This window comes from Mustela nivalis (genome assembly GCF_964662115.1).
Source record: "Mustela nivalis genome assembly, chromosome: 2".
In the NCBI taxonomy this organism is placed as follows: Eukaryota; Metazoa; Chordata; class Mammalia; order Carnivora; family Mustelidae; genus Mustela; species Mustela nivalis.
In genome coordinates this window covers 134,401,551-134,418,190 of record NC_139021.1, presented here as the reverse complement: position 1 = coordinate 134,418,190, position 16,640 = coordinate 134,401,551, and the positions used below count along the sequence as shown (strand labels likewise).

The 16,640-nt window shown below is 35.1% G+C and overlaps 1 protein-coding gene across 2 annotated transcripts in view; it reads left to right on the top strand.

The window, feature by feature from the left end:
• The window catches only part of P4HA1 (prolyl 4-hydroxylase subunit alpha 1), a 78,627-nt gene that overhangs the window by 1,627 nt on the left and 60,360 nt on the right, over positions 1 to 16,640 (top strand). For both annotated transcript variants that reach the window (XM_082715871.1, XM_082715872.1), the window contains exons 2-3: positions 13,744 to 13,851; positions 15,804 to 15,900. In XM_082715871.1, coding sequence (XP_082571997.1) covers positions 13,776 to 13,851; positions 15,804 to 15,900 — 173 coding nt within the window. In that variant the 5' untranslated portion in view covers positions 13,744 to 13,775. The remainder of the gene's footprint in view (positions 1 to 13,743; positions 13,852 to 15,803; positions 15,901 to 16,640) is intronic.

Genomic DNA, 16,640 nt, shown 5'->3' with positions numbered 1-16,640 from the left:
ATGAAATAGTAGGAACATTGTGATTGAATTTATAAAACATTTTAGAGGGATTTTTCTGATTGAGTTTCTATGGAGAAAATGGATACCTTAAGCAGGAAATATATTCAAGAAGCTGAAAGTGAACAACTTATAATGTGTTGCCTTCATTTGAAATTTAAAGAGGCATTGCGTGTGTTTTTTCTTTAATTTTGGCTTTTAGCCTGTGAATAAAATTTCAGAATCTTAAATAAGAACCTCACTTTCTACCTTTTTCTTTCTGTGGGAAGCATAGGTTTTATCATTTACCTTTAAAAGCCATGTCCGTTTTTATTTTGAAACATGCCTTGAGTCCTGCCAGTATCTTAGAAAGCTGATGGCAAATGCTTCTTGTAGATTTAACTTAGACTAACTAGGAGAAGAACCACTTTGTCTCTTTTTTTGATAGATAATGCTGTTTCCTTTGATATCTTAATATGAGTTTTATTTTGAAGTACTTAAAGCCAGGACTTAGATAAGCGGACAATTAACATTGGTTGTTTTGTACCTTGGTAACTAAGGTAGTAGACAGATAAAAGAAATCTATACAAAAAAAAAAAAAAAAAAAAAAAAAAAGAAATCTATACAACCTTTAATTGCTCTAGAAAAATTTAGACAGTGTAAAAGACTTTTGAAAAAAGAAAGCTTCATACCACCTATGTGATCCAGGTTGTTGCAGGTGAACCTTGGCTTTCTGATGAGATGTTAACCTTTTCTAATGCTGCAAAGTGGGCTGTATACTGACAAGCAGTATCTCTCATAAGGCTGTTAAGTTCCAGTTTCTGCTTTTATTCCAGGGATCCAGTGGTAAAGCTGTGAGCCTTCTTTTCTATGGAAGGAAGCCTTCTTTTATTTAGCAATTAATTATCAACTAGGATATAATTACTGCTCTTAGATTTGAGAAGTATACCCTGTGAGATACATAGTAGCAGTTCTCAACTTATTTTGAGGTCATGAAATCTGTTGGGAATCTGATAGAAGATATGGATCCTGGATCAGAAAATGGAAATTTGCACATCTGCATGAAGTATTATGTGACATTTATAGATACTCCCCTCCCCCAGCCTTTTACATCTGTAAACTGGTATAAGAATAAAAGATGTATGAAGTTAATCTTTAAGTACATTTATGTATCTTGAGGCAGTATTTCTTGAATATTTCTGAAAGTGGAACTGAGCTGTAAGTCTGACTGGATTTGAGTATATAGATGACAGTAATGAAGTTTTGATCAAACGGTTTTAGCAAAAGTTGATAGGTTGGTGGAAGAATTGTTGAATTGCTAAATTGTCTAGGCAATCATACATAATATTGCTTTCCCTCTTTCCCCTCCCCTCCAATATGTCTTTGGTTTTACTCTGAAAGTAGAAAATGCTTGAATGTAAACAAATATAAATTGCATAGGCCCTTGGCATACAGTGAGTACTTGCATCTTAAAACTTTATCATAATGGTGTATTTGTATCTACAGTATTTGAATATGCAAGCCAAATAAAGTGTGTATGTATATTTTTGAAAATAGTTAATGCATCATTCATGTTCCTACCCAGTCTATTTATTTGTACACATTGAAGCTATCTTCTCATTGGTTTTCCTCTGGCCAAATATTGTGCCTTAATAAAAACTAGAAGTTCAAAAGACTTCATTAAAATTACTCCAACAATTTTTGAACTTGATATAATGAGAAATATTCCTGTTCCTGATGTTGCTTTGGATGATCAGTATGACTATTAGTATATCTGGCTGGACATTGGCAAAAATACAGTGTAGCAGTCATGCTTCTTACATAGTGTCATCTGTGAATGCATACTACCTTAGACCTTTTCCTCTTCCTGCTTAGTGTTTCATATAAATATGTCCATGTTTTGGTAGTTTACATATTTTCCATTTAAAAAGTAATATTGTAATAAGTTAATGTACTCAGCCTTTCTCTCTTGTTAAGCATTTGAGCTTTTTCTCCATGATATGTAGTGCAAAGAGAAGATTCTAATTTAGTGGTTTCTTCTATCCACCTGTATAGCTACAGTAAACCAGTAAACTTGTAAACCAGTTTTCTTTCTGTTTTTTCCTTTCTTTCTTTCTTTTTTTTGGGGGGGGGGGGAGTGGGAGAAACACATGACAATAAACCTTTTGTCAATAATTTTTCCTTCCCCCTGAAAGAATTTTCTAGGGGCATTAGACTGGGCTCTAGAAAGATATTTTTTAATCTACCTGATAACAATTAAAGCACTTCATATTTTTAAAGTGTTGTTTCATATGTTATGTAATTTGATCCTTAAAATAATTCTGTGAGGTAGTTTTATATCATTCTTATTTTTCAAATGAAGAAACTGAGGCTCAAAGAAGTCAAGGAATTTGCCCAAGAATATAGTAACTATCAGAACTAGGATTTGTACCCAGATTGTTTGTTTTCTGATTTACATTTTAGTACTTCATTCTTGATAAGTGATCATATTGAGTCTGAGGATTTGGAATGGAAAAAAAAATTTAATAGCATATTACCAAAGTATTATAAGGATTTTCAACATCCAGGGTTGAAATAAAGTAGGGTCCCTGGTTAGTATAACTAACTTAATCATTCTACTTAATTTCATTTTAAAAACATTTATAATGTGTCTAGTAGACTGTGGGAGAATCAAAAGAGTAATAAGAAATGTTCCCTAGTATAAATGAAACATGAAAGTTACATGCCTTGCAAGCATGTTACTAACATTTTACTTGATGTTAAATCTGAATAAGTGCTGAATGAAAACCCATATCTAGATTGATATCTTCTACAACCAGGAATTCATCTCTCCTTATTCTAGTATATATGACTTTATTTCATATACCTTTTCCTGAACTTGATGACTTTGGATCTGGCATTAGGAAAAAAGAGGGAATTGAAGACTAGAATGAGAAGAGGGAGACTAGGGTTAAGAAAAATGGAATTTGCCCCCAAAATCTATATAAATTCCTGGGCAGGGAGCTGCCCAGTGTCCATTAGGGGATAAAAACAAAACAAGACAAAACATTTTTTTTTTTTTTGCTACGTGAATATCCAACTAGACTATCCTTGCTCTGTTGAGTTGCCTTTTATACTTTTCCAAAACAGACTATTTTCTGTGTCTAGATTCTCTATTTTGTTCCACTGATCTACATGTTTCATTGAAAATTCTGCTTTTGGAATATTTTGCCATCACCTCATATTCCTTACTCAAAGTGTAAAAATCTAAGTTTTTTTTTTTTAAGATTTTATTTATTTATTTGACAGAGAGAGAGATCACAAGTCGGCGGAGAGTCAGGCAGAGAGAGAGAGAGAGAGAGAGAGAGAAGCAGGCTCCCGCTGAGCAAAGAGCCCGATGCGGGGCTCGATCCCAGGACACTGAGATCATGACCTGAGCCGAAGGCAGCGGCTTAATCCACTGAGCCACCCAGGCGCCCCTAAAAATCTAAGTTTTATGTTTCATGTGTATCCTTAGGGTGGTGAAGGCAGTAAAGTTGTCTTATCAGAACTTCCTATGTAAATAAAAAATAGATGAAATTTGTTTTGGAGCAAAAGGGATTGATGGTGGTTTTGTGTCAGCTAGTAGATCTGGGGAGTTGAACATTTGGATTTTCTCAGTCTGTCCATGATTTGAATTTGTCTCTTCACTTCAGTGCTACTTTGACTTTGTTTTTATTTTTCTTTCCAGTTTACTTACAGAAATAGAAATGTTCTACTAAGTATTTATTAAAGAAAATGCAGAAGTTGAGTGAAGATAATTGCGATCTGACCTCTCAGTTGTTAACTTTTTTTTTGAGTTCTTTAAGTTACTGTATAAAGTTTTAAAGTGTGTGTCTTCATCCAAAATCCTTAAACTTAGAAATTAGACTTTTAAACTTCTCACATACATATTTACCACTCTCCAAATTAGAAAGCAAACCTAGTTTTAAGAGTTTGAATCTCTAATTGCTGCTTTTAATATTACTGCTGGGTTTTTAATGCCTTAACCAATATTAATTGACATTTATGTTATTAGATACAGATTTTCATTACTATAACAACTAGTTTATACAGCCAAGAGAAGTTACTGCAAGGTCTTTCTTAAAATGAGAAATACATATATTTGGAAATACTAGCATTGATAAGCAACAAATCATATGTAATTTAGTGATTACTTTTCCTTTTTCCCTTCTGTTGCCCTTTGTCCACTTCTACTCAGATTTTTAAATTACAGAAGTCTGCATCTGTCTGCTAGAAGACTAGGCTGCTGCTTGTTCCTTCCTTCCCACCATTCTCCAAGTCTTTTCTTTTTCCATGTCCCTTGGGACACCTTTGGCAACAAATTCATGTATTCTTAAGTTCTTGCCCCATATCCAAAAGTAATGTTTCTTAAGTGTCTTCTATGTGCAAATATCCTCCTAGGCACTTCCATCTAAATTACTGGTTGTTGTTTTTTTATTATTATTTGCTGGCAGTAAAGTTTGACCTAATATTTTGATACCTTTCTTGCTTATTCAGCTTTTTGTTAAGGGATCACCAAATAAAGGCGGGCATTATTGATGAATCTTACTAATTTGGGGGCTTTTACTATCACTTTTGATAAATTTTTTATATTTTCATTTTATATGGAATTTATATGGAATTTATATTTTATATGGAATATATTTTATATTCTGTATCCGGAGCATAAGAATCCTGACCTTTCCCCCCACATTGGGAAATGTATGCATTTCTAAGTAAAGTGAAATAGTTGAGAGGTATATTATACAGTTTAAAATACATAGTTTAAGAGTCAGTGAAGAATAGCACCATTTCTTTCTCAAACCTTCTCCATCAGCCTGCATTTATTTGTAAAGTGTTTTTGCTTTAGGGGAACTTGACTTTTCTAACTGAAACAAACTTTAAACATTGAGTTTAAGTTCACATCTTTTTAAACTGATAAAAAATTTTTATTTCACTCTTGAATTTTTACATTTTTCCTGATTATTCCGTGTAAAGTGGAAACTAGAACTGTTTAAAAGACATACGCGGGTGCCTGGGTGGCTCAGTGGGTTAAGCCGCTGCCTTCGGCTCAGGTCATGATCTCAGGGTCCTGGGATGGAGTCCCGCATTGGGCTCTCTGCTCAGCAGGGAGCCTGCTTCCTCCTCTCTCTCTCTCTGCCTGCCTCTCTGCCTACTTGTGATCTCTCTCTATCAAATAAATAAATAAAATCTTAAAAAAAAAAAGACATACGCAAATCTAGACATCAATAACTGGGGATTTTCTTTTTTGTTATGCTGTTTTCACAACCATAGGTGTGCTTGCTAGGCAATATAACCATCACAGAAGTAAAGGTGAGGCAGAATACTGGTAAAGAAAAACAAAGCAAATTTAAGTTCAAATTTGAATCCAAATTCCAGTTTAAAACTTTCTAAAAAATGGATTAAAATATTGATTCTAAACTCTATCTCTGATTTAGAAGTGGCCCTTACTGATTTCTAACCATTAAGCCAAAAAATTACCTTGTTATTTATTTTTCCTATAAAGATATTAACTGCAGGGTTAGACAAACAATTAGGACTCTGGATTAAACAGAAACCCAACTCATATGGAGTTTGTGTAAGTATTGTGGGGATGGGGGTTGTCTTAACAATTGAGGTCAAGAATGTGATTAGACTTTAAGAATATCAGGAGCATCAGAATGTTTTCTTAAGTCTTTTGTCTATCTTCCTCTCTGTATATTTGCTTCACTTTTATTCTTTGCAGATAAACTTCATTTACTCTTTGACCTATGTGTCAAAACTTGGTCCATTACTTCTCCTGAGCTTTATATAATTCAGACATTCAAAGAATGCCTGTGTTTTTTTTCCTCAATTTTATTTTCAAAATTTCCAGGAAAGAACTTTGGTCACTTGGTGAAGGAAGAGGTATCACACTGTATTAGATGACTGATGAAACTATGAGGATGAATTAAAGGTAGATTGGGGCAGTTTCTGGAAGAGAGAGTAGTGGTGTTAGAGGCACCATATAGGCAAAATAGGTGTGTGTTTTTGAAATGATATTATATTCAGGTTCTTTGTGACAAGGAAGACTATGGGATTTGCAAGAATCTCCAAAAAACAGACTATATAGTACTTCAGTTAAGCCCAATATCTTGATTTAGAGCTTCTTTCCAACTAAATTTCAAAATGCTGTTCAGTTGGAATTATACCAGTGACTGGGTTCACTTCTCAAGTACAGAAAGCTGTGGGAAAGCTAGCATGATTCCAGACTTTTTGTTAGAAAAGTTGGTCATAGCCATTAGAGCACTTGTCTGTCAGATTGTATGTATTTGAGATGTGGCTTACTCTCTTTGGGAGCGTAAGTATGACTGGAATTCATGGTGTTAAGTTAAAACAAATGGCAATTTGCCAGAGGGATTATAGGATAGAACTGTGATATAACTATTCTATTAGTAAGTACTCTTAGTTGTCTTAGAAAATCCATCCTACTTATATGGGAGAGACATGCCAAGTCTTGGTATACACCATATTGTAGCCTGAATTAGAAGCCTGGATTTGTGTTGGTCTTTTGCATTCATTATAAAAACTTAAAAAAAAAAAAGTCTAACACAGATGTCAGGAAGACCAATAGTTGAATGTTAGATTTGTATGAGGTTAAGTAAATTTAAGCTGGAGCCCTCTGAAAGAAGATTTGGAACAGCTGTGGAAGGTATGGAGCGACTGGTAGGAGAGCTGTGGAAAGTTTTTAGTGTCAGAGAAAGTTTAGGTTAGAATATCAAACATTCTTTAGTTGGCCTTATTAATTTTTAAGGACTTATCTGGGAAAGAACAAGTTTTTAAAATGTTGAAATTTTTTTCTTGGAAGATAAGTGTTAGACTGAAAGGCTAATATTATTTGCCAGATACCCTGTTCCTGTTAATTCATTAAGTAACTTGTACATAACACTTCAATGAATCCTGATAACTCAAAGTTGTAAATATTTGCAGTGTAGTAGAACTGTTTGAAATCTGTTTCCAGGTTTGATTGACCTGTGCGTGTCTGGGATTGGACTTTTTTCTGGGAGAAGGACTGTAGGATAGTTTTGGATAAATATTACACTACGCAGTTTACTTTTATTCGGGCTTACCTGAGAATATGTTTTCCAGAAAGATTTCTTCATACCTTTTTTCCTTATAGTTTTTAAAATACAATACTCATGCATATCAAACATGTATAATGTACATATATGTTAAAAAAATTAGATAATAAGCACTTATGAACCTACCATCTAACCAAGAACTAAAATATTATCAGTAATGTATCTGTAGTGTTTCCATAGTAATTTTGATGCTAGTATAAATTTATCTTTGTCTTTGACTCTCCTTTGACTTTTTTTTTTTTTTTTTTTTTGAGTCTGATCTTTTCAGGGAGCTGAGATTCACCTTCCTTCCATCCTCTTTAACCCATTTATATTCTATTTTCAGCTTGTTGGAGGATTTAGAACAGGAGACATTTGTATCTTACTATTTAAAAAGTTTTGTTGTTGTTGTTGTTGTTTTACTTTAAGTAACCTCTGCACCCATTGTGGAGCACAAACTTATAGCTCTGAGATCAAGAGTCTCATGTTTTACTGACTGAGCCAGCCAGGTACCCCTGTATCTTACTATTTTTGAGAAAACTCCGATGTCTTTTAGGATGCTTGATTCTTAGATGCTTATAATGATTTGCTTTGCAAGCTGCTAACTGATTGAAGATGGAAATAAATGGAAGTGAGACGTCAGAAGTAAGGAAGCCATTGTTTTAAAATCCTGTGATTGATAAAGATATGCCTGCTTATTAACAACTATCTAGTATTAAAAGAGATTGGAGGAGGGGTGCCCGAGTGGCTCAGATGGTGGAGGATCTGACTCTTCTTGATTTCAGTTTAGGTCTTGATCTCACAGTCTTGAGTTCAAGCCCCCTATTGGGGTCCATGTTGGGGACGGAGCCTACTTAAAAAAAAAAAAAAAAAAAAAAAGATTAGAGGACTATTCACTAGAATAATTAGACATTGAATTATATTTTTCAAAAAGTAAATTGAAGTAAAATTTTACTCTTTTAAAGGTAGAAAGCACCTTTTGTGTGATTTTGACGGATGTTTGTATCCGGTTTTTCAAAGTGTAATCCCCAGACCAGCAGCATCACCATCACCTAAGAACTTATGTACAGTATCTACATGTCTCAGACCTTCAGGTGATTCTGATAGAACTAAAGTTTGAGAACCACTGCTGTATAAGGCTGTCTTCATTTGTTTTGCATAGTACTTTGGAGTAATGCTGTGTGGGTGTGAACTTTGTATTGCAAATGATAGAAATCCAGCGTTTTGTAGTTTAAAATTCCTTAAAAAGGGAATTTAGAGGCTCCCTTTCCTGGGTTGGGAGCTGAAGATTATTCGGGTAGCTCACAGATTCAAAGCAATAATTGGAGAATCAGGACTGTGGAGCTTGGAAATGTCTCTGGATGACTTTGTTCTGTTTATAGATTGGGCGCCTATGTGTCCTTGACAAGTGAGAAACTTGTTATCACAGGCAGCTCCAAATTCATATCTTATGAACTGAGCCACTCCAGAAGGAGCTGTTTTGTACCATTTCATAAACCCACCCCTCAGATGTTATGTCATTGAATGGCTTAGGCCACATCATATGTCTGTCTGTAAGAGGAAGGGTAGTAGAAAAATGTGTTACTCTGACAGTGTAGTTCATGGCTGGATATTTGGGTTAATTTCATATAAACTTCCTATCTTTGTAGCAGAGAGAGAAATCTGGAGGCTTAAACAGTTAGAATGTAGAAGAGGCACAAATGTGGATCGTGCTTGTTAGCTACTTTTTTGTATTAAAGAGGAGTTACCACTTCATTATGGCGTACATAATATGGGAGTTGATGTTTTATTATTACTGTAGGTTTATGATTTTGGACAGAGTTAATTTTTTGTCACTATAAAAGTAAATATACTCTAGGACATCTGGAAAATACAGAGAAATAGAAGAAAATTACTAATGTTCTGCTGTCCAGAAACAACTACATTTTGGTGAATTTCCTCTGTATATTTTCATGCATAGTTATGATATTATGATGTTAATTTTTTTCTTTGTTTTGATCCATATTTATTTACAACTTTCTGTCAGAATAGTGGAAACTTAATCTAATTCAGTAAGATTCCACTAGTGTTGTATGATGTTAATTTATTTTATTTTAAGACTTTATTTTTTTAAAAGCAGTTTTTAGGTTCACAGCAAAACTGAGAGGATGGTACAGAGATTTCCCATATGCCCCCTGCCCCTACACATGGACAGCCTCAACATCCTCCATGAGAGTGGTACATTTGTTATAACTGATTGAATCTACATTGACACATTGTAATTACCCGAAGTCCATACATAGTTTACATCACCCATTCACTCTTGGTGTTGTAAGTTCTGTGGATTTGGACACATGTATGTCCAAAAAATAAATGATGTATTTATCATTATGATATCTTAGAGTATTTTCACTGCCCTAAAAATTCTCTGCTCCATCTCTTCATCCTCCTACCTCCCAACCACAGATATTTTTACTGTCTTCATAGTTCTAGAATTTCTTTTGTTGGAAGCGTACATTACATAGCCTTTTCAGATTGGCTTTTTTTTTTACTCAGAAATACACAGTTAAGGCTTGTCTCCCTCCTGATCCCATCTTTTTTCATTTTTTCCCTCCTACCCACCACGACCATCTCAGGAAACAAACTAAGGGTTGCTGGGGGGTCAGGGGATAGGGATAGGGTGGCTGGGTTATGGAATTGGGGAGGGTATGGGCTATGGTGAGTGCTGTGAAATGTGTAAGCCTGATGATTCATAGACCTGTACCCCGGGGGCAAATAATATATGTTAATTAAAAAAAAAAAGAAATATGCATTTAAGATTCTTTCATGTCTTTTCATGGTTGGAAAGCTCATTTCCTTTTAGCATGAAGTAATACTTCATTGTCTGGATGTGCCAGTTTATTTATCCATTTACCTACTGAAGGATATTTTGGTTGCTTCCAAGTTTTGGCCATTTTGAAGAAATTTAGGAATATCCACATGCAGGGGTGCTTGGGTGGCTCCATGGGTTAAAGCCTCTGCCTTTGGCTCAGGTCAGGATCCCAGGGTCCTGGGATTGAGCCCCACATCCTGTGCTCTGCTCAGCGGGGAGCCTGCTTCCCCCGGCCTCTCTGCCTACTTGTGATCTCTGTCTGTCAAATAAATAAAATCTTAAAAAAAAAAAAAAAAAAAGATATCCATGTGCAGGCTTTTGTGTGGACATAAGTTTTCAAATTTTGGGGTTAAATAGAAAGGAGAACAGTTACCAGATTGTATGGTAAGAGTGTGTCTGATGTTTTAAGAGACTACCAAACCATGGTGGCTTTACTGTTTCACATTCTCACCAGCAATGAATGTGAGTTTGTTAATTTTTAAATTTTATATTTTTATTTAAATTCACAAGTTAAAGGATGTACTTTTTTTTTCTAAAGTGAGTATGTAACCTCCTCCTACGTGTAAGCACCTCCTACGTTTATTGCAAAGTTTTTCTTTCTTTTTTTTTTTTTTTTAAGGTTTTATTAATTTATTTGACACAGAGAGAGATCACAAGTAGACAGAGAGGCAGGCAGAGAGAGAGGGGAAAGCAAGCTCCCTGCTGAGCAGAAAGCCCAAAGACCTCAGCTGAAGGCAGAGGTTTAACCCACTGAGCCACCCAGGCGCACAAAGGATATACTCTTTTAAGTTCTGTGACATATATATAGCACCTTCATTACATATTTTTATATTGTGAATTTGTTAAACTTGATTGTTTGTTTGAAGGACAAAAAAATGGGTCTTTGATAACTGAGTGAACTTTGTTTAACTATTTATAGTTCTTCTGTGACTTTCCGTATTCTTAATCTTTTAGTTTCTATTAATATCTTAGTGTTTTTCTTTTTTATTTATATGAGCTCCTTAAATGAGCTCTATTTCCTTTAGTTTCCTAGTTTGTAGTATATAGGGTTTTGTTTTTTGTTTTTTGCTAGAGCTTGCATGCTGTCTGTGAGCAGGGAGAGGGAGAGAGATTCTCAAGCAGGCTCCATGCTCAATGCAGAGCCTGACATGGGGCTCAATCTCAGGACTCTGAGATCATGACCTGAGCTGAAATCAAGAGTCAGACACTTAACTGATGGTGCCCTGTTTATGGGGTTTTTAAAAAACACATATAAGCCTAGATTATTTTGTGTACTTAAATTCCATCTGGCTTTTGATAGGTTATTTGTTTTATCTTATTTAAAGTTTAAAGATTCTTTTCTCCTTTTAGAGATCCAGTAACTTTTCTTTTTTGTTATTTTTTGTTGTTTATAGCTCTTTAATACACATAGAATTGGTTTTCCAGCATGATGTGAGGTACAGTTGTTTTTTTTTTTAAAGATTTTATTTATTTATTTGACAGACAGAAATCACAAGCAGGCAGAGGCAGGCAGAGGCAGGCAGAGAGAAGAGGAAGCAGACTCCCTGCTGAGCAGAGATACTGATGTGGGACTCGATCCCAGGACTCTGGGATTATGACCTGAGCTGAAGGCAGAGGCCTTAACCCACTGAGCCACCCAGGTGCCCCGGTACAGGTGTTTTTATTCTTCATTTGATTAATGCTTTGAATTTCTGTGAGTTCTATCATTGTTGAAATGCAGTTTTCAAACTTTAGCAATTTCTGTAGGCTAATGGTTCTTGATTCATTGAGGGATTTAAGGACTTTGAAAGATGACCAAAAAAAAAAAAAAAAAAAAAAAATTGAGTTACAAAATACATTTTAGCTGTGAAAAAATAACCTCTTACCTGACCAATCTAAATCATCCCATCAGAGTTTAACATTTGGACAGCATTTCTGATTAGCCTTTTGTTAGTAGAGCAAAAGCATTTGTATTTTTTGGAAATAACATTTATTCATGAAGAAAATTATGGTAGAAATCTGTGTAAACAGTGAGAAGATTCTAGACTTTTCAGACAGCCCAGATTTTGAAAAAGCCTTGTGCTTTGGCAGGAGCTCAAGAGAGGAAGTGTCTGCATCTGCTTCATTCTAGAAGCCTTCCCAAAGAGTTACTGTAAAGCAGCCAAGAGAACAGTGTATTTCACTACTGTGTGGTTCTGGAAGTATCTGGAAGCTTGTGGCAAACTTGAGGGAGGAGAATGTTAGTTTCTGTGGTGATCTATTTTTTATTCAAGAAGGGGGAAGGGATTTTGTTTTTGTATTTTGTTTGTTTGTTTTGGCGGTATAGGGAGCTTTCCAATGTGGACTTTAACCTGTTGGTTTAGGTGAAGTCACTTGGAAAGAGTCAGAAGTGCCTGCTCAAAGAGGAATAGGGAAACAAGAAGAGTAACAAATGGGAGCCTGTTACTGGGGCAAGAAGTTCTGTAATAGTAATGTACTCTTCTGTAAAGTAATGAGGACTTAGAAGTATGTGATGGTGAAGGAGCAAGAAAAGAGTGCTATTGGGACATTTGGGAAAGAAGGGTAAAATCTTTTCTGATGGTTAGTTGATATTTGCACCTGCTGTGAAGAATTCGTTCTAGAAAAGTCAGTGCTACCAGGGACAAAAAAAAAAAGAAGAGCTTTGCTGCCAGCTTAAAAAAAAAAAATTCCATAGCTGTGTACTAGGCTAAGCATTTTTACATAGAACATAGTAGATAGAAAAACCTCGACACTAGGTCCCTTGAGAGAAATTGCTAGCGTAAATCGACAGGCTGTTTATTCTTTTTGGATTCTGTACAACTTTTTAAAAATAACAGCTTTTATTGAGATATAATTCATGTACCATACAGTTCACCCATTTAATGGTCATGATTCAGTGGTTTTTAGTACTTTTACTGTGTTCTTCAACCACCAATTACCACAGTCAATTTTAGAATGTTTTCATCACTCCAAAATCTACTTTTTTTTTTTTTAAGATTTTATTTATTTATTTGACACACCGAGATCACAAGCAGGCAGAGAGGAAGGGAAGCAGGCTCCCTGCTGAGCAGATGCTGGGCTCGATCCCAGGATCCTGAGATCATGACCTGAGGGGAAGGCAGAGGCTTTAACCCACTGAGCCACCCAGGCGCCCCAACTTTTTTTTTTTTTTTTTTTTTTTAAATTAAAGTAGGTTCCATGCCCAGCGTGGAGCCCAACACGGGGCTTGAACTCATAATCCTGAGCTCAAGACCCGAGTTGAGATCAAGAGGCAGACACTTAACCAACTGAGCCACCCAGGCGCCCTGAAAATGTACAACTTTTAATTGAACTTGTTTTAAAATTGAAAGCCACGTAGGGAAAACATGGAACAAGTTAGGAATTTAAAGGATAAAGCAGTGGCTCTGAAAACCTTTTTTCCCCTTTAAAACATTCTAACATTTCAGAATGTAGTTTAGTAATATTTAAATTAAATTACTTTAATGGAGTAGTATATTTTTATGGGAAATTCATGGGTTAGATGTAGATAACAGAAAACTTATTTTTCAGGCTATATGAAAGAGTTACTATCTAATCATTCTAATTATAGTAGTAACTAAGAAAACAAACTTGGGTTGAATTTTTAAGCATATATTTTTCTTTAAGTAGTTGTATGAAAAGTAAGATAGTAGCTTGTTAATTAAATAATTAAATCGACTTTTAAGAATTAACAACAGTCTATGGGCAACCTTAGTGTCTGACATACATTTTGTTCATAGAAAAAATCAGTTAGGAACTTTTCCTACCTTACTTTTTGTTGTTGTTGCTGTTGTTTTAATGACCCTATTTCTCTTGTAGGTGTGTGATCCTGAAAAATTAAGTCTTCCAAGATGATCTGGTATATTTTAATTGTCGGGGTTCTACTTCCCCAGTCTTTGGCCCATCCAGGCTTTTTTACTTCAATTGGTAAGTCTTACCATTTTTTGGTTTGTATTGATCTTGCATTTAAAAAATTACAATTTTTTAGTTTTTTTTTTTTTTTTAAGATTTTATTTCTTTATTTGACACAGAGAGACAGAATAAGCAAGGGGAGTGGCAAGGGAAAGGCAGATAGGCAAGTGAGAGGAAGAAGCAGGCTCCCTGCTGAGTAATGCAGCTCTATCCTAGTATCCTGGGATCATGACTTGAGCGGAAGGCAGCTGCTTAACCAACTGAGCCACCCAGGCACCCCATTTTTTTAGTGTTTTTAAATCAGTAAAAACAAATAAGTGTATTCCCAGAGACTGAAGCATTGATTTAGTTCCTTTCCCCTACAAGTCTCTGTTTTTAAAATTTAATTTAAAAATTTTTTTCTGATCACAAAAGCAGTACATTTTCAGGTTAAAACTTAAGAAAATTGGGGCATCTGGGTGGCTCAGTGGGTTAAGTCTCTGCCTTTGGCTCAGGTCATGATCTCAGGGTCCTGGGATTGAGTCCCACATTGGGCTCTCTGCTCAGCAGGGAGCCTACTTTCCCCTCTATCTCTGCCTGCCTTTCAGCATACTTGTGATTTCTGTCTGTCAAATAAATAAGTTTTCTTTTTAATTTTAAGAAAATTTAAAAAAGCATATCAAGAAAATTCTTTGTTAATGAGTCCACTTAGATAATTTAATAGTCTTTTTTTAATGCACAGGTACAAATAATATACACTGTACATTATTTCATAACCTGCTATTTCCATTTAAGAATCTACTATGAACACAAGTTACTTTTTTCTATATCATAATTTAAAAAAAAATCTTTGAAGGTATTACTAAAATAGCATATGGTTAAAGAAGAAACAAAGAAAAATATGTAGAATGTAAGACTTCCACATGTCCTCTTTCCCCCAGAAATATTTTTCATGTTTGATATGTATCCTTTTTTAAGTTTTCCTATATGCATACTTCATCTGCCTTAAATGAGATGTTTTCCTTCATGCTGTTAACCAGTTTTACCCTTGTGTGATTGGAGTGCTAACGAAAACACAAGTATTATATTTTTATTATCTAATTTTGTGATATAAAATGAGGAGTCTTCTTATCCCACTATAACTGAACATGGATGCTTTGAATTTCATTTGTAAAATGTACCTTTTGTTAGTGTGGTTTAGTTTATTGGATGAAAAAAAATTTTTTTTTTTAAAGATTTTTATTTATTTATTTGACAGACAGAGATCACAAGCAGGCAGAGAGGCAGGCAGAGAGAGAGAGAGAGAGAGGGAAGCAGGCTTCCTGCGGAGCAGAGAGCCCGATGCGGGGCTCGATCCCAGGACCCTGAGATCATGACCCCAGCCGAAGGCAGCAGTCCAAACCACTGAGCCACCCAGGCGCCCCTATTGGATGAAAATTTAATTCTAATCAGTCTCAATAACAAAAAAAGGTGAGAGCAGAGGTAGGGAAGAAGAAAAAGTAGTGTTGTTTTGTAATTTAAAAACAAATTTTTAGAACAATTTGCCAATGTTGTCCAATTTGCAGAATGAAGTAGCTTGAAAGTTAGAATTGGAACACAATTGTCTTTGTTTATTTAATTAAAAAGAAAAAAGATGTTTTCTCCAACATATATGAGTTTAAAATCAGTTCAATCTTATCAAAGAATGAAGCATTCCTTTTTTTTTTTTTTTTTTTTTTTTTAAAGATTTTATTCATTTATTTGAGAGAGAAAGCATGAGAGAGGAGAAGGTCAGAGGGCGGAGCAGACTCCGTGTGGAGCTGGGAGTCTGTTGCGGGACTTTATCCTGCTACTACAGAATTATGACCTGAGCGGAAGGCAGTTGCTTAACTAACTGAGCCACCTAGGTGCCCCAGAATGAAGCATTCTTGATCATTTTTAAATTATTCTAAAATACTTGTGTTGACCAGTGTGGGTATTTGATAAACCTTCCCTTCTTCTCCTTCTAGGTCAGATGACTGATTTGATCCATACTGAGAAAGATCTGGTGACTTCTCTGAAAGATTATATTAAGGCAGAAGAGGACAAATTAGAACAAATAAAAAAGTAAGCAAAGGGTTCTACTTATTAGGATTCGACTCCACCTGGATATTTTTGTTCTAGAGCTAAAACATTCTTTGAGTGGAAATGGAAGCCACCTGTCTTAAAAACTGACTGAAATGGCTAAAATAGGAGCATTGAAAACAAGAGTTAGGCCTAGGCCAAGAGTTTAGATAAGGATATAACTGGGTATAGGTGTTGAATGACAGTTTCTCAAAATAGTTGCTAATATCTTCTGTCTTCTTCTAACCTCCCTAATTAAGTCATCTTCTAGAGCAGTTTTCAAATTCTGTTTATCCTTCACTCCTTTGATGCCATTCTAGAGATTACAGTGATAAATACGTTAATTATTAATTGATACAAGTTTTCCTTACCTGCTGATTTATTTTTAACTGACTCAGGCTCAGAGTTAATCCTGACTTGAGAATTCCTGCCTTTTATTTAGTGAGTAGCTGCGTACTCAGGGTTTTTTTGTCTATTTGTTTTAAAATATAGTTTTTAGATACTGAATCTAAAATTTTGGTGTTATATTTGATTTAAATGAAGTTCGATTGGGCTAATTTGTATTTTATAACCAATTATTTGGCATTAAGGGCCCGTGGGGAGATGAATTTTTAGACCCTTAGTAGAGGGATCCAGTCACACCTTTTCTAAGATAGGTTCCATTTACTGTAGCCATTTGAGAGAAACAAAATCAAAAGAAAAAGACTTGTTACATTTTTCTTTTACCAAGCTAGATTTTACCC